We start from the raw sequence: 27,765 nt of genomic DNA, 5'->3' as shown, positions 1-27,765 counted from the left end.
TTTCAGTAGAAGCAAACTGATCTACACATCTCCAAATTTTCAGAGGAAGTCATATGCAAAAAAAACCCACAACCCAACAAAACAGTGAGAAGCTAAAATTTTGATAAGATGTTGGGGATTGCTGAATTTTTTATAGCTTTAGTAGTATGTCTCCTGATTCTGCAGTTCCTAAAGCTGCAACAGATGCGTACTCAGCTTCCTCCAGGACCAGCTCCCCTACCCGTCATTGGAAATTTGTGGCTGCTGGACTTCAAACTTCATCGAGAAACTCTCACTAAGGTATTTGTTTATCTCTATGGTGGAAAATCAATCTGAATCTATTTTAACTTAAATCGTACATTGCATAGGAACAGTCTAAACTTGGAATTATTATTTTTAAACCTCAAGCTTGATTATCAGCTAATTTCAAAGAATCCAAGGACTCTGCATTATTAAAAATATTTCTGAGTAATAAATACCATAATTGCTTTACTCCTTGTTATTTTCTTTCTCTTTTGGATACAGTAACATCCATGCATAACATTATCACAAGCACTGTCAATAGCATGATATTCCATCGACAGTTTCATTCTCTATTTCTGTGTTGATATCTAGCCTTGTAAACCACATCTAGTAGAACTTCCTTTGCCTGACCCCAATGTCCAAGCCATGAGTGGTCTGATCTCCATTAGTAGACCAAGTGTATACTCTAAACTGACTCTTTTTTTCTTATTTGTACAGCAAAAAAGATTTATTGTCTGCAGTAAACAGATTATTACTAAAACAAAGCAGGAAAATTTGACTGCCATTAATGTTCACAGCATGATTCCTTTATAAACCAATTAAAACTATTTTTAAAAAAGTAAGGAACTTGCGTCAAACTATTTTAAGGAAAAATACAAGCATGATCTGAGGAAAGACAATAGAAAAAAAATTTAAAATCACATAGAAGCTATAGGAAAGAATGCAAAAACATTGCTTTCTTCAGAAGTTAGAGGCAATAAAATACAATAATTGTGGTTCATTAATAAAATAAACAGAAAAGGTCTGGGATTTTGCCTGTATTCATTTGTTGTTTGATTCTGAGCTGACAGAGAAGCCCTCTGTTTCTCTTTCTGTGAAATTTTCAGAGGCAGTCTTCTGAGAGATGTCCTTAGTATCTATTCCATAAAGTATGATTATATTCTGTTCCCAAAGCACATCACAACAGAAGGCTAAATTTTTCTGAAATCTATAACTCAATTTGATGTTGGCAAACAGCTTCTGTTACAACTACAGAACTCTCAAAATTAGTATTTAAGTGTATGCATTCCCTGGTTTACATTTATTAATTTACTGTTATTAACTCTTCAGTTAACCAACATCTATGGAAATATCTACACATTGTGGATGGGACAGACACCTATGGTAGTACTAAATGGATACAAAGCAGTAAAAGATGGCATCATCACCCATTCAGAGGAAATTTCAGGACGACCTCTCACTCCATTTTACAGGGATATGATGGGCGAGAAAGGTACAAGATGCTACAATACTGAAATATGAACAAGACACAAAGACAGACACTTTCCTATATGTACACACGCTTCCGTGAGTTACTGCTATACAAGTACATAACTGGCCTTACATAGCAAAAGGGTTCCATGCAGAGCTAGTGTATTAAGAAAAGCAAAAACCAAAAATTTCTCATCTTACAAAGGATACTACTGATGTTTTTTCTTCCCAATAGATTCAAAGGAACATTTGCCTAGAGGAGGTGCCCTTCAGTTCTATCACTTCTAAAACAGCAGACTGTTCACATAGGCGACATCTATAGACAAAGCTGTTCTGTCCTTACCAAAACCCACTACCACTCAGTTTCCAGGGTCACATTTATAAGCAGCTATATAGCTGGGAGTTATAAAAACCTAAGTTAGAGACCAAAAGTCGGTATCTGAAATCACAGTATCTTCTTTGTAAGTGAAACATAAACTAATTTAAATTGAATTTTGTATCCTGCAGTGAAAGGATTTCCCTTCCCAGCAATAAAATAAACACTTCTGTGTTCATCAGGTATTTTTTTGACAAGCGGGCACACCTGGAAGCAACAGAGACGCTTTGGCATGACAATTATAAGAAGCCTGGCACTTGGTAAGAATAATTTGGAGCATCAAATTCAAACAGAGGCCTGTCACCTTGTGGATATCTTTGCAAACACAAAAGGTAAATTCACTAGAAGAATAACACTTAGAGCTCTTTCTGAAATATAGTAGATTAGGGGAGTAAAAGTTTCACAATACATTTTTACAAGTAATATAGGTATTTTTCATATTAGTGGGACTTCTACTGGCTTCTTAATTGCATTCTTCACAAAAATGTTTTGTCTGCACAGTGGGCAATATAACATTGTTTTTTGAAATAAGAATAGTAAAAAAATGTTAATCATCAACACAGTCTTGGGGACAGCTGGTAACAATTCTTACATTCAAGGAGTACAGAAAAGCCCTATGTTCTTCTCCATAAAATACACAGTTTGTGACCTGCTGTGAGTCGTTCTAGGACAGCAGGCCTTTAGGATTTGGCAGAGAAAGAACCCCAACACAAGGAATGTATCATCCAGTTGTCCAACAAAACTTTTTATGGTTTGGATGAAATAGAAACCAATAGAATTTTAGCAAGATGCCAAAATAAAGCAATTAAATATAAATATTCTGAACAGCCAAATCCCTCACCCACATTGTGTTCCATACTGATGTGAAAACACAGAGAAGTTGCCTAAGGTGTCCCTCCAACTCTCCTTGCACTAGACACAGCAAAATGGCCCATCTCTCTTCTGAGAGCAACATATTCACAGATCTTTAAAATGTAAGAGATGAACAAACTCTGAGTTCCTGTACAGCCCAAATCTTTACCTTCTATGCAATCCTTCCTCAATTTTAAACTCAATAATTGTATTTACTCTTTCCAAGAAGAGCTACACACATTGGACTGAAGTCAGAAATGCATAATCCACCATTTTCCATAGTAGTATAATCCAAAGGTTGTCCTTGCCATTGAAATGTGTACCTAATTTAATTTTTTCTGGCTTTAACCCTTTTTAATGGGAGCTGTTTTCCACCCCATGATGCGAGTTTTGCCTTTTCAGTCGGGGGCAGGGAATATGTAGTTGAATTGTTAAGCTGTACTTGAAAACCAAAAGGAGACAAGTCATGTCAACATGACTAATAAATTAAAACTTTAATATTTTTTTTTTCCTGTTTTTGGGGGGAGGATTGTTTGTTTTGTTTTTTAATTGTCAAACTTAAATATCTGCCTCCAGATTTGAAGGGATATGTTCTAATTAATTGCTTGTATTTTCACACAACCCAGACCACAAGTCAAAGAGAGGAAAAGAGATGTAATGTTTATCTGCTCAAAAACAATAATCACTATATTTTACAGGAGTAAAAAGCAGATTGAAAATAAAGATTCCCTGCACTTCCAATCCATACAGCTAATTTGTATTAAACTAGAGTTTACTTGTGTGAAATTTATCTAAAAGTAGTCTGATCTACATTATTTTTACCATTTTAAAAAAAGTCTTCCTCTTCCTCATTTTTCTCACTGTAGTCTATTCAGAAATATTGCTGGTACCTTCTATATTCACAGGCAAACCTTTCGACCCCCACACTTTCATTGTCCATGCTATTGCGAATATAATTTGTGCTGTTGTTTTTGGTCATCGCTTCTCCAGTGAGGATGAATCTTTCAGCAAGCTTATCAAAGCTGTTTATTTTGTGATCTACTTTCAAGCTACCATCTGGGGCAGGGTAAGAATCTAATTTTCTTGTTCTTATTCCTTAAAGTGTATTTGCACTTCACAAGTCAAAACAAGCAAATTAAAGGTCAGTGACGATTATTCCCAAACATATCCATACCATTGTTCTGTGAGCCATTGTGCAGTAATAAATTAATACATACCTTGTATATGTCATTATTGCCTTACATTCCTTCTTCATGTCAGTAAATCACATATCCTAAAATTTAAATTCTAGATCACAACTAGTCTTCACATTTCTAAAATATATAATGTATTTCAAATGAGGAATCATTTGCAGAGTACTGTATACGTAAGATTCTTATATCTTAAAATGAAAGCAACTTCTAAAATCTAATTTCATTTAGTCTTGAAAACACATAAGTGCGGTTAATAAGAACTAAGCCTTCAAAGTCCTATTCTTCTGAGATGATATCTTTCTTCTCATGTAATTCATTTTACCACCAAGATCTGAGTTATTCTGAACTTCCTATAAGATACAGGTGACAATTTCATCACATCAATAATATTTTTAAGTCCTTGAAAGCCTAGCTGTTGCTTATGTTGTGCAGATTTTGGCCCACTGGCATTCTATAACATTATCAGGTTCTCCAATACTTTCATACAGAGATGCCTTAAAAAAAAAAAAAAAAATCAGAGTAAAAATCAAGGTTGAGAAAATCTGCTTGTGAGCCAGATTTAGCCCTCAATTACTCCGATTCACCCCTTTCCAGAAGCCCCTGTTGCATTATTAGGTATGCATCCAAAAAGTAAAACATTATCATTCTCCTGCTCTCCTGTGACCTGATATCCACTATTACATGATATTGACATTTTGGTCAGCTGATGTGGAAGAAGTTGTCTGCACTGGCCAATAGATTCCTAATCAAAGGCCATAAATAAAACACTCTGTCAGTAGTCCTAGAGACTGAAGTCCATTCACAAAACATACACAATACAAAGAAATTTAAATAATTGTATTTCCCCTCAACAAATACACATGCCAGTTTCTACTGGAGAAAAGCCTTCTAAGACTGAGAGGTCAAGTCAGCTTCTATACCTTTTCAGTCTTCAACCTATCTACTAAGGATAGAAAGTGTGGTTATTAAATATTGACAACTTGATCATAACAATTTAGACCACTGCATAGTACTAATAGCTCATCAACAAATATCAGATGAGTTTTCCTCAATGCCAGTTCACTTAGAGGGCAATGTAAAGGTTTCATAATCCCTCTCAGAAATGTAGAATAATTTACTTTGGAAGATACCTCCGCATGTCAGCTAATCCAACTCCGTGCTCAAAGCAGGCCCAATTAGGTCAGGTTGTTTAGGGACTTGGCTGGTCAAGTTTTGAAGTCTCCAAGAATGGAGATTTCACACAGATTCTCTGGGAAGCCTGTTCCCAGTATTTAATATCTCTCTGACTTGTGTCTATTGCCTCTCATCCTAATTAGGAGCCAGGTGTTGCAGTGACTTCACAGAGTTATCAGGAAACCAGAATTAGGTTCTCAATTTAAAAGAGCTCATGTTTCTTCCTTTCTGTTTAAAATCACAGATGTATGATGCTTTTCCATGGCTTATGCACTGTCTCCCAGGACCTCATCAGAAAGTGTTTGCATACAACAACTTCATGCACAATTTAGTCATAAAGGAGGTCCAAACTCATGAGAGACAGAATGCAAGTGATCCACAGGATCTCATTGACTTCTACCTAGCTCAAATAACAAAAGTAAGTAGCTGTTTATCACACTATCCCCTCCTTGGCCTCCATGCCTGCTACAAATACTTGCTGTTCAAGTAACTACTATGGAATTTTTTTATGCATACTTTAGTTGTTTAGCACTGAAGATTTTTGTTTTGGCGGGTTGCTCACTGTTTTCATCAAACAATGACATGTCTGAAATTATCCACTTCATAGTCTTCCTGTGAATGTACCCTACAGACCAAAGATGACCCTACTTCTACATTTAATAAAGAAAATATGGTTCAGACTGTGGTTGATCTTTTGCTGGGAGGGACAGAAACAACAAGTACCACCCTTCTGTGGGCACTACTCTATATGGTACAATACCCAGAAATACAAGGTGAGCAAAAGCATTATCAGAGAACTGCATTCAACATTACAACATAACGAACATCATTAAAGCGTAAGTATTAGCTCAATCACTTGCAATACATCAAAATAACCCTTAACAATTAATATGAATGCTAGTACATCAACAACTGAGATCTAGAAAATGAAAGTTTAAGAAGTGAAACAAACGTGCTTTCCCCACCAGTTCGCTAAGAAGCAACACTAGCAGAAATTAGTAGTAGCCACTGTTTTATCTCACTAGAAGGGGATGGCAAAGACAGAATAACAAGCTGAAGATATTTCATGCAACCTAGTCTCTTCCTAACCTTCAAAGTGGAAAAGCTTTAAAAAGATACAAATTACATCTGTTATTTCAAATTTTAATTTTTTTTTTATTTTTTTATTTTTTTTTGAACATAGAATTGTATTATCCTCATCACCAAGCAGGATGTGTCTTAAACGACAGATCACCTTGTGCTTTGGGGATATGCACTTTCTTGATCAACTGAAACCAATACAGCAGTCAAACCACACGCCAACACATTTCATAGCAACGTAATTTCTTTTTTTCCCAGTCCTAGACCATACTTGTACAGAAATCTGCTGGAAGAAAAGGGGGAAAAAGTTAAAATATTTTCATTTCTCTGCAGAAAAGGTTCAAAGAGAGATAGAGGCTGTTCTGGAACCCTCCCATATCATCAGCTACGAAGACCGTAAAAAACTGCCATATACAAATGCTGTGATTCATGAGGCTTTGCGGTACAGCAATGTTACTTCTGTTGGGGTCCCTCGACAATGCGTGAAGAATACAACTTTGCTGGGTTTTCACGTTAAAAAGGTACAGAGCATACCTCCATGTTTCTTAAAGCTTTGAGCTATTAGTATTTAGTATTTACATGACATTAACTTCTACAGTTCCTAACTTTGCATGGAGACCACGTGGTAGCATGTCGCAGACATGAAACAAAGCTAAGTGCTCTGAGCCAGGGCTAAGTCTACATTAGCAGAGGCAGAAGCAAGCTTTGGAAAAGGCTAACAGCACAAGTAGCAAACATAAGGAAAACTGAAGCCTTTCTTCTCACTAGTCAAATACAGATAATGTCTGGCCATCAAAACAGAACATGTGTTTTAAGGAACAATGAAGAAATGAGGTTTAATGAATGTCAAGCCAGCTAACTTTCACACGTAAGGGAGCAGCCTGGAACAACCTATAGTCATCCCTAATAAAACAAACACACACACACACAAAAAAACCCCACACAAGACGATGGCAGCTTAGTACAGCGAGAGATCCGACAGTCACATTGGCACAATATAAACGTCAAAAATATATTAAGCCTAAGATTGATGTGATGGAATTGAGAGACCCAGTGAAGAGTACAAAAAACAAAGAGGAAGGTGTTATGAGTAGTCTGGCAAGTATGTAAAACAATCCAAGCTCCACTCTAGCTTAGACATGAAGACACTTCAGTAATCCTGACAGAAGATAACTTTGACAAAGGCAAACACATAATACATTATCACAAAGAGAAGATACAAGGGTTTGTTACACCTTGATGCACACAGGAAAAGACCAAGCTGAATCCAAACACTGGGCTGCAGGCACAGGATGGCATATTATCTATTAGAAAGAAGTCCAAAAAAAGAATCAGTCATACATAGAAAATATAATCTCTGCTTCTTCTTGCAGGGGACACTTGTACTGCCAAATCTGCACTCTGTAGTGTACGACTCTGAGCACTGGGCGACCCCTGGGAAGTTCAACCCAAATCATTTCCTTGATTTCGATGGCAACTTTGTGAACAAAGAGGCATTCTTACCTTTCTCAGCAGGTAATGCCCTAACATTTGAATATTCCTGTTCACTGTGCCTTGTGGCAAGACTAAAAACACTATTTCTAAATTCTAAAGTTTTAAAAACATAGTTTTATAAAAACGTATTTGACACAAAGATTTAAAGTCAGGTGTTCTACTGTAAAAGCCACTAATATTGTCTTGCATTTTATATTTTTCATACATTCAAACAGAGTATGAGTATGTCTAAGAGACCTAATGCTATCTCCTTGGTGGATGTACGGTTCCTGCTATAATGGTATATGAGCTCCTTAGTCCCTAATGTATTAAATCCTGGTAAGACCCTCAAATCAGAAAATTGATTTATTCTCACCTTATGAACAGGAAACCCAAAGACAAAAAGTAATCTGATTTTTCAAAATATACAGAGAAAATGTGTGATAAAGCAGGAAAGCTAGCCTCAGTCTCCCAAATCCTACGCTAATAGTCTAGCACAGGTTCTCTTCAGAAAACTAGCAAAATCCACTCTTTTCAGTAGAATATTAGTAGGCAACAAAAAAAAAATAATCTAGCTTTTCAAAAGCATATTATGACGTACAACTTACCTAATCTACAATGCAAAATGCAGCAATTCAAATATATGGTGGGGCGGGGGGGAAGAGGAGTGAAAAGCAGTATAAAACATAACTCAGAGAGCTTCACTAGACTACCACTTTCTCCAATAAACAGGTTATGAAGAAAAGCAGCACAAAACAGGAAGCTGGCATTATTTACTAAAAGTTAAAAATATAAAGAGTAAAAACACTGGGAAATAGCTGAGGTTTTTTTAAATTACTGTGACAGATTATACTATTATACAATTGTTGTAGATAAAAAGCAAATAGTAACATACAAAGCAGATTAACCATAGTAAATCCAGATTTTAAAACCATTTGCCCAAATTGCCTGCAAATCCTAAAATCATATTTGCAAAACAGGTACTTAGCATCTTGCCTCCTTTACTCACCAAATGTCCACTAGTTTACATGAATCAAGACAACTAATTTAGGCTACCATTTCAACCCAGGCACAGGAAGTTTTCTTTTTTAACTTGCTTTTGTTGTTTTCTGTTTATATAATCTGAATATTTATATATCCAGAATATATATAGATATATTTTTTTTTAGTCTGGAATATATAGATATCCTGAAATATACTGTGAAAACAATATGCCAAAATGAGTCACTGAGTCTATACATCACTGCACATACCTATGTTTCATTGCCTTAGCTTACAGATCTGATAGTGGACTACAAGGACCCAATACAGCCTTCATAATTTCTGTTGAAGAAAGCCTGATTACAGCCTTCTACTTAGCTTCAGAATCACATCCTGCAATGCTCCAGTCCTCCCTCCTCAACAACCAAAGATAAGACTCTGAAGTATATAAAGCCTTTTAAAATCTGGCTTAAGTGACAAACAATTCATGGTTCTCAGAACAAGAAGCAAAAATGGAAAGGGAGAATCTCATAAACGCTCCAGGGGGAAAAAAACAAAACAAAACAAACCCAAAAAAACAAACCCAAAAAACCAAATTGAACAGTTGACAGAGAGATGTACAGTTTCTCAGTTAAATAAACGTTTTCCCCTCACCTCCAAAGGCATCTTCTGTCCTTATAGAAGGAAATAAGAAATAATTCTCTTACATTAACAGAATTTATAGAACTCAGTAGAATTTTGTTTGAAGTTCTTTTTCAGAACTTAACTTTATACAACTAACCCTTTTTCCCTTTCTTCTGCAGGGCACCGTGTATGTTTGGGGGAACAGATGGCACGAGTTGAACTGTTCATCATCTTTACCAACCTACTTCGGGCATTCACATTCCAGCTCCCTGAGGGAGTAAAGGAAATCAATTTGGAGTACATTTTGGGTGCAATACTGCAGCCACATCCATATAAGCTCTGTGCTATTCCACGCTAGTCTGCAACATACTACAATGCAGAGGGACTTCAACCAGTTGATAACTGCAGATACTTTAAAAACACATATCACTATCTCAATTGTATTCATATGTAGGTAGCTCAGTATAGCAAATTAATAGAGTGTTTTTATTTAGGAGGTCTGACTTCATATAGTTGAGCTTGAGAAATTAAAATAAGCATACTTGCCAAAGCTCATATAATCACATCTTAGGCATATAAAAGTACACAATAATATGTTACCAAAAAAATGTATTTTCACACTCACAGTAGCAACGAATTAGATGCAGGATTTTAGAGAAGTGACCTGTATCAAGCAGAGCTTCCTGCCTATGTGCTCAGTCAGGTATCACACTCTTAAAATGGCACAACTGTTCTGATGCAGCAAGGGTGCCTGAATAAAAGAAAAATTTTCTTCAGTATGCAGTTACACCTCTGTGTTCACAGAAGGTCTTTTCTTACATCCTTTTGCAGAAGGTAACAGTGTATACACACAGTGTTGATTCCTTTTCCTTTCACACTCCCAAAAAGCATTATATATTGTAGTATAAAATTCACATACACCTCTTATAATCATAGTGCATTTAGAAATCATTACACCTTTTTTCTTTACTTCCTCAGTATTTGATTCCTATTTTATCACAGCTCTCGGATCCAGGTGCTTTCAGGAACCTTTCTTTCTTCTGTTTACAAACACTATTATATAATCCAATAATTTCCTATTTGAAGGTAAAGGAAATTAAGAAAATAAACAAAGATGCCAACATTTGTTAAAGCAGGCACAGTAGAGATTTATTACTCATGGTGTTTTCTTTTGTTGTCTCATCATTCCACAACAGATGTGGAAAGTTTTGACCACTTAAAATTCAGCTGCAAGCATCCTAGATACTTTCAATTTTCAAAGTTCAACAGGAGCAAGCATAAATTGTGGCAGGATGTAGTTAAAAGCAGAAGTAGAATACTACATATTCCTCAGACATAAAACCAATGGAAGACTTGATTCTCCTCTCAAATATTTCCAATTATTTCCTTCCATTTGATGAAAACCCCAAGGCTCTATAACACGCTGTAAAGTTTGCTACTGCACAACAAATGCAGACTTGACTTCATTGACAGTTTTCAGCTTTTTAATAAAAGACATTGTAAAACTTTCAACATTACTCCATTTTTATTGAGGAAAATATAACATCTAAAAAATCCTCCTTGAATAAGAAATAATTTCAAACATAAATTAAGAAAAATCTCTTAAACTTCATATTTCTTACAGTGAGGGCAGATCTCGCATAAAACACATTCTTACAGATTTACAAAATCAGTCTGACATGATAGTTCATAAATAAAAGTTTTCAAGTCTTAGCTTTTTCCTTTGTGATGTTCATTAAAGAAATACTCGCAAAAAAAAAAAATCTTTCTTTTCAACCCACCATTTGCATGGCTCAATAAAGGGCCCATGATAAAGTGCTCAGCAGCATGACTGGCAGTGTAGGATACAAGCTTGGACTTTCTCTACTCCAGTGTATTTTGATGGTTCTTGAGGTATGTCCTACCTGAAAAAAAGACTCCAGTTTCTTTCCTCTGTATTTAACCCTTTGGTCTCCTGTAGTTATTCTGTAAGCTTGATTTTTTTTTTTCTCCCCCCAAAATACTATTTCATTATGCACATATGTTTTCTGGTTTTCTTCCAAAACTGTAGCTTGGGTTAAAACATGCACATATTCTTCACCTGTATTTCTGAAGAATTGAGGTACCTTATGATTTGCTGTACAATGCTGGTTCTAAAAAACATGGGAAGAACAAATGTTCAGAGCATACATGATTAAGGAGGTATTTTTACAAAGAAGTCACAGGCCTGACAGTTGGTACCAGTGAAAAACAGCTGGGCTAAGTGTATCTTCTTGTTATTCCATTTAAAACTCAAAACAGCAAGAGGTGAGGCATTCCTCGGCTTTCCGATGTTTCTCGAAACGACAGTGTGAGAATTCTAGATTACCTTTTCATCACAGTTGTAAATGAAATCTGAAAGAAAATGAACAATGAAAAAAAAAAAGCTATTTCATGAGTTAACTTCTTTGTCAAGAAAGAGAAGAAATTTATAAAGAATTAAAGTAAATCAGAGAAAAGAAAGATTTAGAAATTAAGGACAAAATGCAAGCTTTTCCTGTGAAACACCTTAAAAAAACCTAAAACACATAAATCCCATCACTTCAGTAATTAGAACACACATAGACAAACTTTTAGAAAAATACAGACATTCAGCTCTGCTGTGATGCACCCCTTAGAAATCACTAACCCAACTTCTCAGTAAGGCCAGACTGCCTAGATCCTTCAGAGGTTAAATCCCCGAAAGCACTGAATGATTTAAAGTCCAGTCTTTAGAAAAGAGTATGCTGTTGAAGATTAGATTCAGACATTAAGTTTTTCCACTGATAAGAAAACTATAACTGCCATTTCCAAATTCTTCAAGTTTTCAATTCCTGAAGAACCTAAACTGTTCCCTTGATGTGAGGTAGCACTCTTTGCCCAAGTCGAACCATTTTCATGGAATATCATAAGGAAAGTATCTCTGAATATATTCCCTCTGTAATAATGGCCTTGCAATGTTTTGTTTCCAAAACAAGAGCAATAAAAGGATTTTGTTACATACTTCAGCTCCTAAATATTAAAATGAAAAGCTCCATGAGGAAAGTACACACAGGTCTTTGCCCATTTTTGTGAAGCACACACAATCCGTACTGCTTGTGTGGTTTTAAGGACAAAATGTAATCATTGGTCAACATGACCTAGATTAAGAAAATTAGTAAGCCAGTTCTAGTCTTGGGTGAAGAGCTTTTCTTAAGATTTTTGTTTTGTTTTTATTAAAACCTGAAAGGGAAAGAGCCAAGTATCTAGATGGTCTTGCTCTCGCCTAATAAGCAGAGTATTATCAAGGGCATGCTTTGATCCACCAACCAAATTAGGTGTCTTTAAACACTTGTAAAAATAATGCATTCAAAGTTCTCCTCTCCACCCAGTAAAAAGATCCTAAGTATTAGGTAGTCAGCATTCACATCCAACCCTTCGATATTACATGCACATCTAATTAAGCAAAACGCAATACCAAAATATTAAATAGGTAGCGTTAACTTGATCAGAATGGCTCACGGACCAAGAATGATTATAACGGTAGGATGCTATATGGGCTGGCTGCGAGGAAACAAATAAAAAATGAAACTCCAGAGTGATGAAAGCTAGTCTTTGGATTGTCTGTCTGCTTTTCTTCTCTTTTTGCTGCGTTTTCTTAAGTCTTTACAACATTATAATACCACTAGAATTTCAAAATTGCTATATGTAGGATCCCAAATTAATATCAAATCCTACCAGATGGAGGAAGGACATGATACATAAAGCTAGCAGATCTATGGTGACACCAAGAATGAATACATCAAAATACATCCAACTGCATAAAGAGTGTTTACGCTCTTGAAAGCAAATGTAAAAGTCAAGTTCAACCATGTACTCATCACTAATAGTCCAATTTCTCTCAGATGTTACAGCAGAGGTAAGTACTGGGGAATGACTTGAAGGAGTAAATAATGACTTTAAAATAGTCATACTTCCATATATCTGAGCGGTATGAAAAGACAAAATTTTGTTAGCTGCTAACAAATGCTACTTTTCTGGCTGAGAAACAAAAAAACAAAGATTAACTGCTTTACTGATCATCAGTTTGCAGCAAATAAATGAGAACATTCAAAGTCCAGTCCACTAGTACATGACTCTCAATATTAGTTAATACATAAGCCTCAATGATGCCTCTGCAACACCTTTAGGACAACAGAAATTAAAAATGTATCACTCACTTCTTGCAATACTTGTCCAAGTGTCTCCCGGCTGTGAATGCGCTTCCTGTTGAAAACCAAAACCACATTTATTTCTGCGCAAAGCATTGCGGGGATCTTGTAAACATCAATCATTTATCCCACTTCAAAAGGAGAAGACTGTTATGCTAGGCTTTGTTCCACATCCTTATGGAAACTTGATGCAATTTTATGGACTCTTAATGCAATCTTGTGCAATCTACAAATTCTGATTCAGACCTGTTATTATTCTCATCAGGTGGAACTACCTGCAATAAGGCTTGCAATAGATTGCAGCTTCTCAAAAAACAACCCTGTTTTAATAAAAAGCTTAGTAAAATTTCAGCATAAATCCTAGCATCAGGACATAGCTGATACTCAGTTGCTGTAGTGCCATCTTCTCCAGCACTAGGCATCTGTTAATCGGTAACTGATGCAAGATTACAAATACTTTTTTTTTTTTACTCATTCTTCCAACGTAGTCAAAGCTGTAACCAGTGCTTGCAAATGTAACAGCAATACAAAGACTTTTAAAAAAAAAGAAAAAAAAGATTATTTTCTATCAAAAGTGAGAACATGTCATTACAGTTATCATTTCCAAACATCCTGTAATGCATGCACTAAAAGTACTAGAAATGCAAATAGAAGGCAACATATTTTTACCTGTCTATTTTGGTTGCTATGACCACTGTAAAATTGCCTTCTGTATTAGGCAAGTAAGTAGAAGGTATAATTACATAACTTCCTGCAGGAAGTCTGCAAAGTTGGCTTACTTCCTGTGAATAGCAATGAGGTACACAGCTAACCAGTGGCTCCAAGTGTAGAAAAGAGGAAGTATGTGGTTTCCAGCTGCTGTTAGGCACCTGCAAGAAAGAATGAAAACATGCCTACCTTTTCATACATTTCAGGCCTCACAACGTTAAATTCCTGGTATACCATAGTAAGGTATTTTCCATATCTGTTCCACTCCAAATACTCACTGTTCTGGACAGAACTGTACGAGAGGGATGGGAAGGCTTCCAGAAAACCCAGATGGTAGTATCGTGTACAGATAAATCATTCCTACCATGTTTGTAGACAGTTCATACAACCCACTACCCACATAGCTCAAAAGCTTTTTCTATTGTCTAACCTCACTCTTCCTCACTGCAGCCTAATGCCCTTGTTTTTCATCCCACAGATGTGGTGAACAGACTATATCCTTCCTCTTTTTAGCAGCCTTTCCTGTACTAAAAACTCATATTAGACTTCTCAGTCTCCTATAAGCATGAAAAAATGCCATTCTTTCAATCTTTCTTCACATAGTGTATATTTGAAGCTACATGATCATTCCTAATGCTCAACTCCAGACTCTCCATTCAAGCAACACCTTTTCTGAAGCACATTTTCTAAAAATAAAGTTAGCTTTGCCTGCAAAGTAGCCACCTAACCAGAAGCTTCCTATCCTACATTTATGCAGTTCATCACTGGCAGATACATGTAGAACCTGTATTTGTCCATACCAAATCATATCTTGTTTTGTTTCAGGTTGTCTGTTCAACATATCAGTCCTTTTGAATTCTAATCTTGTCTGCAGATCCAACACCTCTTGCCAATGGACAAGTAAAAAATTAGCAGAGATAGAGAAAGTAAGTTTTCATGATCAATTACCAAAAACTCTGGTCCTCAATCACTAAGACACTGAGAATTCTTTGCAAATCCTCAAAAGAGTTCATAATTTCTAAAAGTAATTTAGAGCATTGGGAGGATTCAGTGGAACCAATTATCTGGTTACTATTCTACCTAGTGCGCAGTTACTCCATACCTTTCACAAGCATTACTTCACAGGACCAGCCTCTGTTTGTCCTAGAAGCAGCATGTCCCTTGCCAAGTGCAAGGAGCACTGAACTAACTGACAGGCTTTTACCTTCACAGTTAGCAAATGAGCAACCAAACTGACCAAAGTCTTACCTGGAAAATATGGAAACCTATTGGACGACACTTGCTATCTTGGCAGTGCTGACGGAGGGTAACTTTCACACTGCTTTTTCCTGGTCCTGCAGGAATGGAGAGGGGAAAGCAGGGATTGATATGGAAGGAGGGGAAGTTCCTGCTACCTCCAGCGCTTTGCCCATTTTTCCAGCATCCATGCAGCTGCACTGTCTCCCATTCACCTGCTGGGAGTTCTTCACAGAGGGCAGCATCTGTGGGTGGTGGCTTTAGCTCACTATCAAACGTAAGAGAGAAAAGAAACTAAAATGTATAAAACCTGTGTGATTTCACAAAATCTAGAACACCAGCGCACAAAATTGAACTACTATTACATAAACTTACATGAATAGAATTCCTCCAAACTTTCGGCACAGAGAAAGAAAGAACTGTACAACTCTTAAATCCTTAGATAATTCACAGAACTCCACAAGAACAACATAGCATATACAAACCATGCACTAAAACCAGGTTAAGATTTTTGTACATTCATGAAGTAACGCAGCTTAAATATTTTTTCCTCAATACCCTTCTGCTATTTGTCCTGTTTGAAAACAATACAGCTGACAGTGTCTTCTGGAGTACACAAGAGCACCTCAGTAAGTTCAAAGCATACACTGCATTCTTTTTTTATATTCACTATGTCTTTAATCAGAGGAAACTACCATTTTATCTGCTGACTTCATCACTGTAATGTTAACCCTATTTTGATCCTAGCCCAGCACTGCTTTTTACAGCCATATGAACAATTTAGTATCATTATCAGTTGTGCAACATTTGAAACCATATTTCAGCATAACTTGAAACTATCATCTGTTCTTATTTCCAGTTTTCCAGCTGAGAACACATAACAGCTGTTACAGTATTCTGCGATTGCCCATTCTAGACACACATCCACGCTGGCACCTCTGTTTCAGTCTGAGGAAGTGTTCTTAACAGTAATACTACAAATTTTATCCCATCGCTGAAAGTGCAATATGTTCTACAGATAAAATATGTCCAGAAACCAAATATATTGCCAGGAAGAAGTACACAATTTGCACCCATCCAGCAAAATTAGCCTCATAGTTTTGCAGACCTTCAATCTAAAACTTGACGTCACCTTCTTCCAAATTCTGCAGAGTAAACGATTAATACATGTTCTGGCTTTGTAGTGTGATTTGCCAACTTCTTTCCAAGGAGATACAAGTTGATAATATACTACCAGAGTATATAAAAAAAAAAAATTGAACAGCTTTTAAACATTATGCTTTGCCTCTGTATATAGCTTACCTGGCACAAGCTGTTAGACAACCTCAGATTTTCTCAGGTTTATTGCAAGAAGAAACAACTTTGCTGACCCCACACAACTACTCATCACCCTGTCTTCTTAAGTATTTATTTCAAGGCTATGGTCACCAACACAGAATTGCTCATGACTAATTGACTTTTAAGTGCTGATATAGCTATGTAATCAGCTACAGTTAAAAAAAATTAAAAAGTCACCAGAAGCTACTGGACTGACATTGCTGGTATTTCCTGTTGGATAAGCAAGCATTTTTATACAGAAAGAAAAGATTATTCCAATTCCATTATAAAAGTCTACTTTGTGTCACAAGCTATGAGGAAAAATCAGCTAGAACACAATATGCAGTGATCTTTCAAAGATTTTTATCATAATGCTGGTAAACTGTTTGAGACCTTCACAAATAAGTTCAGCTGTATTGCCAGCGTCGAATGCTTTAATTCAAAAAACAATTCTTTGTTCAGCTAAAGATGACAGCATAAATGTCAGTGCTATTTTCCACACCTGCCCTGAAAAGATGAGCTGTGAGCATTATGCCAAGTCCACTGCTGACACTCCATTTGCATTTGAAGCTGTACTGGTCACTAATAACAAGGTTATATATCAGGCAATCTGTTAGTATGTGTTTTCCAGCATACATGATAATATACTGCTCTCCTTTTCTGTTGCTCACTGCAATAACAGCTACTTTTAACTTCTGTGGCACATCTTCATTTTTCCATACATTAAGAAAGAACTTCCACATATTGAGAAACATGTTCTGCAGATACCTATTCAGTTCTTTTACAAAATATGCACTTTCTCAAAACACTAGGCTGCAGTTTAGAGGCAAGATGCTACTCATCTGACTACTTCTGACTGATACTTTAACAAGAGATGGTAGCAGCTTCATGCAAAAACCAAGGAGATATAACACTACTTACATGAATTCAAAGACAAACAATGCTGTTACTTGGTACTCTGCACAACCTTTCAAAAAACATTTTGAACATTTACACTTAGTGCTATACTTCATATATTTGTTTATGTCAATGACTAGAAGAAATTTTCTGTTTTGTTTTAAACCTACCTGAGAGAGATCCTTCCCGTTGAAAATACACGAAGCAAGAAATTCCCTACTGCATCTTTCAGAAAAGTGCTGGGAACAACAAGATAAAACCCAGGCGAAAGGTCACAGCACACATGCACTTCTCTATCATAGGAATGGCAGATGGTACCTACAACTGGAGGAGCAGAGAGGGTCTTTGGAAGGTTAAATCGTTTCTTCTCCACCTAGAATAGATGCATAATGATGTGTGGTGTTTTAGGAAAAATGAGGAGTTTTTAATAAAACTAAAAATGATAAAATATTTTTTAAAAACATTTTTAAACATGCATACATTTACAAAAGGAAACAATTAAGGAGGAGAACATTAGCAGATAAGCTGAACATCAAAGAGGAGTAGGAAGTGTTAATATTCAGGAGGAGTAAATTTAGGAATAGTCTTCCAATAATCAGCCTGAAATGTCATGTGCTAGTTTGGAACAGTCCCAAAAGTTCTGCTACTTGGCACTCAATGATAAGTACTAGTCCACTAATAGCTTGTACAGACAGTAACTGCATTGTGATATAAACAGGATCATCCTAATGTAAATCAGAGATGTAAAATGTGTGAACACCTGAATCATATCACTGCCACAGGAAGTGAATGATTTTACTCAGATGTTTCAGTAATGCTTTAAAACTTCAATTTGGAAAAAGAAAAACATCACTCCTGTATTACCTTCCAGACATGCAATCCCACAGCCTGGTAATTCTTCCCCTGTGTGCCTTCAGTCAAAGATAGATTTTCCTCTGCTAAGCGAGTCAGATTTTTAATTCTTCCAGCCCAGTCAGCACTGTATTTCCTATGTTTCTGCAGCAGAGCAATGCACACCTCACTCTTTTCACAGACTCTCAGCCAGAACTTAGGGTTGGTAGGGAAGCTGCTGTTGTTACGGCAGCCACCTGCAGATCGGCCTCTCACCCAGGATCCAAAAAGATTCTGCGAGTGATACAGCACTTTCTCTAACAAAATAAGAAAAACATGGTGCGGATTTCAGACGCCAGAGGCTACTTAATTTTATACAACAGATATATGGCAGAAATCCCCCAGCCCAACAAAACATGCTGTCATAGCCCTGACACTTTCTCCAAGCAGATGTTCACGACCAACATTTTCAGAGGCATGAGAATGAATATCACAACTGTTAATGGCAGATTGATGACATGATTTTTACAACAATAAACTGCTTCTAGAAATCTGAAGTTTATCTCCCATAAAAAAAGAAAAAAATAAATCACAAGGCTGTCCAGAACAGCAGCCTTCTAGATGGACAACACTAATGTCTCAACAAACTAGCAAGTAACTAGATCTTAGAGAAATATCAGAGTCGTCTAAATAGCTTTAGTTTCCTCTTGTCCCTCTATTCTTCCCAGCAGAGATAAAAAAGGCCTATGGATCTAAAGGCGAGGGAAAGACTGAGAAAGAGAAATCATGGTCCAGTTGGATCCATTTGCATTTCAAATCAGTCTTTCCCATTGACATAACATTATTTCTATGAGAAAGATATTTTCTCATACCACACCTGTATAGAGGCTCTGAAGTTGTCCTTCCTCATTGACTGGAAAGCCCATGGTAACCTCATCAAATTCCCTGAAAAATTCTTCTTCATCAACCCAGAATTCTCCCTCTTGGATCTGTGAGAGCAGTTCTGAGGCAACTACTGGATCTAGCTGGCTCCATCCTTGACCACTGCACATAAGACAAAAGTTAACATTTAGTTCTTTGCCCAATAAAGTTCCATAGCAATGTTCTATCAAATATACCATGGAGTATGACAATAAGAGGAGGTTTCTTCATGTTATTGTCAAATACTTGCATTGAATATTTCTGTATACACGTTGCTAGTAAGCAAGGATAATAGAAAGTACGAATCACAACATATCAAAGAAAACTTACAAACAACCTAACACCAGATTGGATATAGCAGCATACTTCTAGGTGAAATAGCTACTTTGCTTACAACAGACAGTACAGTCCAAACTGTGAGAGCAAAATAAAGATTTTAAGAGTTGTTAAAAATAACGATGAAAAAGTAAAACAAGCTGCACAGTGACTGTTCTGAAAGAATTTTAATGCTGTACAGTGAACATCAAAAACCACTGTCTGTATGAAGGAGCTGGTTATTCCCATGAATCTGCTGGCTAAGTCACAATAAACCAAGAGTTTAAACACCTCATTATTTAGGGCCCATTAAAAGATAGCATCTTCAACATTTTTGATTGTTTCACTAACAACTAAGAACAGTTCTGCACTTGAATAAAACAGGGCTCTAAGGCCACCCAATGAAATGCTATCCTCTTGCAACTACATGGCAACTTGCTGTTTGGCAAAGAAACTACAAGAGACCAAGTGTATAACCAGAACTCGGCCAAAAGCAAAAAACAACAACTTAAGTCTCAATGTGATTAAGCCATCTTTTTAACTGAGGGGGGAAAAAACCTATTTCTCTAAAATGTTTATTAACATGATCATATTGTGATGGTATTTTAATGCTGAAAGCTTGCTCCTTTGGTCAAGAATTGCATGTTCTTTTGTACAGTCTAAATATGCTAACAATTTTCAAAATAAGCTAGCAGGGTCTGCCCTTTCATTCTTGTTACTTTGCTATACAAACTGCTAAACATATTTCTGCATTTCCTTTAAAACAGATCTCTTTCTATCTACTTTGTATCTACTCTTCTTTCTATCTACTGGATTCCAGCTTCTCCTATTCATATTAATCTACAGAAATGAGAGCACACAAGCAAGAAACACAAGCATCCTTCCTTCTGCTATATTTTGTTTTATACATACTCCTTTGCTTGTCTTCTGCAACTGAGACAAGATCAAATGAGAAGAGCCAAGTAAAGCTGAGTGACTACTTATAAGTCACAAACATCTTATGAGCAAAGATACTTCGATCAATTGCAGAACAAAAAAGCACCACAGAAATCAAGAGACAGAAAATAAATTAACATCTTAAGTTTATCTCTACAAAAAGATATGATGCTTTGATAAACAAAAAAAAAGTTATTAAAAAAATTTAATTACCAGAACTAATAAATCAGAATGACTAGCCTTAGAACCAATGAGCTGTGTGAAATACTGAACTCTCTAAAGGATTGCATATCAACTGAAGACTCGCTCCTCCACTATAGCCTATTAGCAGTATTTGCCTAGACAATACATAGATACGCTCTGTGCTTCAAAACTTTCACAAATGATTGTCCAAATGAAAATAAACCTACTCACCCCTCACACCAGGGACCTCTCCAGCACCGCCTCCCCCAAGGATTTCTTATTCGCAGTAGGAAGATTTCCTTGCCTGACACTTCAGACAGATTCAACATGTCTATTACAATAAAGGCATGAAATTCTCCTAGTTCACTTGCACCTGAATAGGAAAAAAAAAAAAGCATTTGAAAGTAAACAAAAGAACCTGCTCCATATTTTGCAATGAATGACATGAAACTATCCTGTGAAAGAAGGCAATTTTGAGATAAAAGGAAATTATTTTTAAAGTCACTACAAAAACAGCATAAAAAAACCCAGACAGTTCATTTTAGTTGTGACTATAAAGAAATAAAATAAATTAAAATTTTAAAGCTTATTAACTCACTCTTCGATCTCAAACATCTACAAATTCGCAGTGCTGAAATTCACTGGAGTTTTTAACGTTTTTTAGCTGCTTTTTCAGGGGGTGGGTTGTTTGTGTTTGTTTTTGAGAACTGACCATATTAGCATCTAATATAAAAAGCACACCTCAAAAGCACCCTCCATCCTGAACTCAATAACATCTTTAAATCTTTATTTATCCAAGGTTATACAAAATTGCACCATGAAATTCGTATGGTTCTAGAATCAGCACTATGCATTTTCTGGCTGCCTTGTGCTCTGAACCATGTTAAACAGACATGTACTTTTAAAATGTCTAGAACTTTACTGTTACCTTGTCTGGAACTAAGGACTGAGCAGCTTATTACACACTGTTCCTTCAGATTCATTAATCTTCTAAACACTGCTTTCTCCAAAACCATGCCAGTCTTCTCTTTCTCCATGTTTCTTTCAGGGCCTTTCAGGGTCCATCTTTCAGCAATTCCTCCAGTCAGATCAACCAAAGCATCTGCCACCTGACCTGCCCATAACTGTTCATAAGATCCATGCACTCTAGGGAAAAAAAAAGGGGGGGGAGAAGTTTCTACAAACAGCAGAACTAAAGAAACAGGGTTCTTATGTACTTTCAACCCTGCCCTATATCATGATCGTAGCTGTACCCTACCTCATATCCCCAAGTAGGCAAAAGAAAGGACATACTATTTTATTTATACAGAATACAACATCTGAAGAACATGTAAGACATCAGACATTCCGCTGTTTGATGGGAAGTTTAGTACAATTCATTTCATCCTATAAAGAAACCGCTCTAGTCTAGTACTAGTCATTTGTGCCTTATTATCCATGCACTACATCATCTTTTGTGATATACTAACTGCATTCTGTATAAATAACATTTCTTCCTCTTCTTCAATTATTCTTTGTTCACTCTGCACAAATAACCAGAGTAGCAATTTAAGTAAATCCAGAGACTACCCTACCTGCTGCAGTGGATGTGAAACATAGCAAAAGAAATCAAGACTATAATAGAATGATAAGACAAGATAAAACAATAAGATCTCTACAGAAAACAAAGAATATTACCTTTCAGACCTACAGAGAAGCTTTAACATGTCATTGCTGCTTCAAAACTTCTGCTCAATGTATCTATAGTTGAATAAACTACTTCATATTTGAAGTCTTTTTCTGCCCTCTGCTGGCAATCACACAATCTTTTGCCCAAGTGCTTCTGGACATTTGATGTCTATCTTACCAATGCATTTTGTCTCCAAATTGTTTTGTCCATCTGGACAGCATTTTGATGGATGTGTCATAAAACATAAAATAGCTGCATTTTCAAACACATTAACAATATAGTTTTTTCTTCTCAAAATAATAAATCATCAAATTAAGCAAAAGAGCAGTGAAACTCATACAACCAGACCCTCAACTAGCATAAACTTACATAATGTTGTTGCTTTCCATGAAAATATTTGTGTGCTTTCTGCTCTTCATTGAGCCCTCAGCTGCCCTCGAATGCTGCACTAGTAAAGTATTTCCCTTTAATAAATTAGATGACCAATGGAGAATGACTTAGTGAACATAATTTGAATCCTGATAATTCACTGCAGCTCTTACTTTTCATCATAATTCTCTCCCTAAGACTATCTTACCTCATATGCAACTAGAAACACACCTTACAGATCTACAGTTTAAAGAGCAACTCCTGCACAACCTAGTATGGGAATGCTAGCAGCCATTGTACTTTATATTGAATAATACACAGATCTATGCCCAAAGCAGTCAGATAAAATAAGTAAGCAGGAGGTATAAAAGTATTGTACCTCCCTTTACTTCCCTCAACAACAATGTTCACATACTTTGCATAAGCTTTTTCCAATAGTGGAAGCCAAAACAAATCCTCTGTCTGACACTGGGAAAAGCAGAGTTTACCACCAAGGCAAGGCAAACGATCGTCAATCGTCACTTCCACCCAGTGTCCAAACTGCCAGACTCGACAAGTGAAACAGCCTTGATAGGACTCATCTGTCCAGCTGGGCTGACCTGGAGGGATCACCTAAATAGCAAAAGCCAAAATCAAGACAAATAATCAAATTTTTTTAATAAACAAAACCAGTTTAAAATATGCTGAATATCGACCATTTGTAATAATAACAGAAAAAAAAAAAAGATCACAACAAAAACAGAAAACTAAGCATATCAAAACTAATACTCGTATGGAGGCTTTGGATTCAAGAACAATATACAAATGTAAATTAGGTGAAGAAAACCTCTGAACCATGAAACTTCTCTATACCTTATTCAGTAGGTATTTACTCTTCTGCAAAGCTACACAGGCACACAGGAACCAACAGTCTCCCAAAATTCCTTGTTTCACTTGCACATCCTGCAGATTGTTTGAAAATAACCGAGGAGTAGAACAAATGTCCTAAAATTAAAAGGAGGGAAGTCAAAGTCAAATCCTGCATGACATTCTAAGGAAGTCTGTGTTTCAGGGAATGGGAGGGCTCCAGAGACCTCTAACAAAATAAGGGAATTTTTACTTCTCGAAAATTTCTTTTTCAGACACAGCCTAAGCAAGCAATAACAAATTACTGCCTCATGGCTATTTTACAGGTACTTTGTGAGGTAAGTCTAGTTCCCACATTAATTTTAGTACACAAATATCACCAACAGGTGCAACCTTAGCAGAGGCACCAGTAAGTGAAAGACAACGTAATTCATCAGCTCCTTGCTAGGCATACGATCGACTGTAATAGAACTGATGCCATTCACATTGAACTGCACATCCCAAGTCACAAAGTCTCCAAATTAGCATAAGAGAAAAACCTTTCCTAGGGCAAATAAAAATAGATTACTTGCTAGCAAAAGAGGTAATTTCAAATGCAAAGTCCCGAACACTTAATGGGATCTGAAAGTGAGTTTTTAAAATGGTTCTTCTCTCACCTGTAAACACTGCAAGAGATAGAAATTAACTGATCAGCCCTCAGCAGTAATCAAGGTGTAAGGTACGAAAGCAGGAAGTTGTACACTGGGCTCCACGCAGTCATTTGTTTGCCAATTCTATCTGATAACCAACAGCTCTATCACTGTTCTACAGCCATCCACAGATGCAGGGGAGAAAAACATTACCACTAAAGACAACATACTTTTTTTCTCCATTACATTTTTATAGCCTTTTCCCCCCCCTTCCACACAAAGGCAGTATCATAAATACTTCACATTAAATGAATGTACTGCAGAAATGCATTCTAAATTTTTTAGCTCTCATATGGCTTGCCCTGAAACCCAGCTGTAAGTTTAAAAGCAACACAAATCACATGACAAGTTATAACTTCAAAAAAGTTTTCTTTCTTGTTATCAAATAAATCAACTGTCACCAAAAAAAAAGCAATATCCTTCTGAAAAACTCTAAAATCCAGTTATTTGTTTTCAAGACAGTTATGCAATATATCGAAAAATCTGGGAATGACATAATGCTGTTTTTTAACTTGGTATGCACATTACTTGCATAATGAAACATAGTTATAATAAAATACCTGCATTTTCACTAGTGCCAAGAAATCCAAAAGTTCTACAACAGGATTTAAATCAAACAAGCACCCAGACTTAAAAACTGTAACTCATATATTGTTAACACTGACACAGATTGGTTTTATCACTTCTATATTTCTAAACAATAAGAACACCTAGAAGCAATCATTCAATGCTAACTACCATTTACTATCTTAAAGTCCAGTTCTGCTAAAATCACAGACTTTCATACCTTAAAACTCACCTTAGGTCTCAACCAAGATATCTCGCCTCTGAATTGAGCGAGCGGGGTACAATAATCAAAAAATATAGAGGTATCGCTAGCTGGAAACGTGGGGTCTGTGTAAAGGTCTCTTTTCACGATTAATTGTCTTTTCTCTCCCAGCATTTTCAACACAATCCTAAGTAGCTTTGCTGGCTATTTCCAGGACTTTAGACTGCCAAGCACCAACCTAAAATATAAGCGAGCATTACTCGGGAATTGCAACTGAGAAACAAATAAGCAGGACAGATTTATTTAGGAACAGAAAGCCTCTCACTCTTTCCACGAAGCACCCTGAACCACGCCATTGCTGGCTTCTTTCAGCACCTGATACCACCCTAGATGTTCCCCGCTCTGCTGGAAAAGAGAAGGGGCGTCTCAGAGAAGACCTACACCCAGAAGCCCGCTTAGACCCCTTCTCCGCCCCTCTACGCACACTCTTCCCCACAAGACCCCCTCCACCAACACCCCTTTCCTCACACCCAGCCCCGACAAGGGTCCCTCCACACACGCCCACCCCCTCCTCCTCCTCCTCCTCCTCCTCCTCCTCCCCACCAGCCCCCCTGACGCAGACACCCTTCGCCCCAGCGGGCCTCAACCAGGCCACCTCCGCACACGTCCTCCCCAGCCCAGGCCACCACAGAGCCCACCCTCGCCATCTCCTCACCGGGGGGCACGCCCCGCCGCCATGCCCGGGGCGGCCGTTACCACGGCAACGCCGGACACTCTCCCACCCCTCCCTCAGCCTCTTGTCCAGCCCAGAGGTAACGGATTGGGCCGCCGACCAATGAAGAAGCGGCAGGCGGGCACGTGGTGCACGCACCACCAATCGGCCGCCGCCCTCCGAGCAGGGAAGGGACGGGTCCCAGCGTGCCCCGCGGCGGGCGGGCTCAGCTCGGCGGCCGCCTCCGGCGTCTCGCTGAGGGGAGCCGAGAGTCCCCGGGCACTCCGGAATTCGCGAGCCTAGGCGGTATTCCGTGCTCAGGAATACCTGGAAGAAACTGGAAATTTCTCCTCAGCAGAGCTGGAGGAGGAAAGCGTAACGGTCACCTGAACAGCTCTAAGAGGCTGAGGAAAAACGAAACCGAACTACAGTTTCATAAAGGTTATGACAGAGAAACTGTCGCAGGAATTGGTGACCCTCACAAAGCGGTTTCTCGAGATAATGGCAAAGATTACATTTTCAGATAGCTTATCACTAAGCAATTGTCCAAGGGCAGAACTGACAAAGGAAGTATGCAGCTCCTTGTACTTTGATAGCTACTTCTGCCTAGTGATATAGAAAAAATACACTAAAAAATACTGATTTGCTGAAAGAACAATGACAAAGGAAAGAAACGCACAAAGAGAATGCCACTTGCAGGCGCCATCCTTCAGCAAACCACTGCTAGCTCCAAGGGTTTGGGGCCAGGTCAAGGCACGCTGAAGCAGACTGCTTTCTTTTTTGTATTTCAGCCTTTTATGTTAATGTTTCTAAAGAAGTTCAAGTGTGGTCAAGTAAGCAGGCTGCTGAGCCAGTGTGAAAGGCCACAATGTTTACCAAAAAAGCTGTTCTTCACACTCACCTATAAGGATGGGTTTGAGTGTAAGGGTTATGTCGCCTAGTCCTTGGGTAGAGAGGTTGTCTTAACGAGAGAGATCCACAGAAAACACTGGTCTAATTCGTTTCTATCAGAAATGAATATGGAAATCCTCCTCACAAACCCCACAGGTAACTGCAGTATCTGTCCAACCACTGACCAATCCAGAAACACATTCTTTGCCCCTTGCTTATGCCTGTTGTATGGACGTAAGGCTTCTCCCCCACATACAGCAAATTTAATTAACAAACAAGACTTTTCATGTTCGAGTTTTGACCCTTTCAGGAGCAAAGGAAACATTGCCGTCAATAAGAATAAGGACCCCTCTTGTCTACGGCTCATGCAAGAGAGCTGCAGCTGCACAGGCTGCAAGCGAGCTGACACAGGAGAGGTCTGTTGGGGGAGGGAAAGGGAAAAAAAAAAGGCCTCTGTCTCAGGAACAGTGAGGCTCTCATCTGTGTGATTTCACCCTTGCTGCTTTCTTTAGGAAACAGCCATCACAGATCACAACTGTGTAAATTCCATTAAAGGACAGACTCTAGAAAGCAGGATGAATGTTGAGCTCTAACTCTAAATATAGTAGATCTGACCTGGAACAGTGAACTAGTTAAACACCTAACAGTATTTATTTATGATGTTATTAGAAGAAGGAAAGAGATGGACATTATCTTGGTCTCTAAGATATTTGACATGCTTTCCTTGCCCCACTGCAAAGTTGGAAATGGGCAAATTCATCCATTATGCAGCTGGCAATGTTTTTTTCCTATTAACCCCAAACTCTTTGGAACAAAAGCAGCAGAAAATTTTCTCTGCTGCCTCTTGGCAATCCTACTGGATTAAACTATTCCTGAAGACAGAAACACAGGTCTATTCAGACAGTAAGTCTTGAACATTTTAAGACAAAATGACACTTGCCTTTTTGTCAATCTGTTTCTCAGTGCACTTTACATAGGTGCTTCGTATTTCCTCATAAAACAGGAAAGCAGACACTGAGAGGCTGAGTCCAGTTGCTATGGAAATGTAAACAGTTAAAAGGGAT

The 27,765-nt window shown here is 37.5% G+C and overlaps 2 protein-coding genes across 11 annotated transcripts; one reads left to right on the top strand and one right to left on the bottom strand.

Moving 5' to 3' along the window:
• Positions 1-108: 108 nt before the first annotated feature.
• Positions 109-9,612, top strand: LOC142032657 (cytochrome P450 2J2-like). Its single transcript, XM_075031545.1, has 9 exons — positions 109-279; positions 1,333-1,495; positions 2,032-2,181; positions 3,607-3,767; positions 5,312-5,485; positions 5,699-5,840; positions 6,481-6,668; positions 7,521-7,662; positions 9,405-9,612. The coding sequence occupies exons 1-9, from the start codon at positions 109-111 to the stop codon at positions 9,581-9,583; spliced, it is 1,470 nt and encodes a 489-aa protein (XP_074887646.1). The 3' UTR covers positions 9,584-9,612.
• Positions 6,594-25,925, bottom strand: CAPN10 (calpain 10). 10 transcript variants are annotated; one of them, XR_012650933.1, is made up of 16 exons: positions 25,424-25,583; positions 25,129-25,336; positions 23,647-23,778; positions 23,210-23,406; positions 21,685-21,902; positions 20,988-21,129; positions 19,279-19,445; positions 18,435-18,718; positions 17,741-17,943; positions 15,369-15,624; positions 14,192-14,281; positions 13,422-13,467; positions 11,573-11,598; positions 11,007-11,129; positions 9,851-9,976; positions 6,594-7,451 (listed from the first exon to the last, which is right to left on the bottom strand). XR_012650933.1 is itself a non-coding variant. In XM_075031536.1 (14 exons), the coding sequence occupies exons 3-14, from the start codon at positions 25,270-25,272 to the stop codon at positions 11,569-11,571; spliced, it is 2,019 nt and encodes a 672-aa protein (XP_074887637.1). In that variant the 5' UTR covers positions 25,273-25,336; positions 25,424-25,503; positions 25,814-25,925; the 3' UTR covers positions 10,729-11,568. The 10 variants fall into 10 exon arrangements, 8 of the variants coding, with proteins under 8 accessions (XP_074887637.1, XP_074887635.1, XP_074887640.1 ...); XR_012650932.1 differs by lacking the exon at positions 6,594-7,451 and adding an exon at positions 9,034-9,494; XM_075031536.1 differs by lacking the exons at positions 6,594-7,451; positions 9,851-9,976 and adding an exon at positions 25,814-25,925 and having other exon boundaries at positions 10,729-11,598; positions 14,082-14,281; positions 25,424-25,503.
• Positions 25,926-27,765: the final 1,840 nt, after the last annotated feature.

This window comes from Buteo buteo, chromosome 7, assembly GCF_964188355.1.
Source record: "Buteo buteo chromosome 7, bButBut1.hap1.1, whole genome shotgun sequence".
NCBI classification, from domain to species: domain Eukaryota; kingdom Metazoa; phylum Chordata; class Aves; order Accipitriformes; family Accipitridae; genus Buteo; species Buteo buteo.
This window is presented reverse-complemented; position numbering and strand designations above follow the sequence as displayed.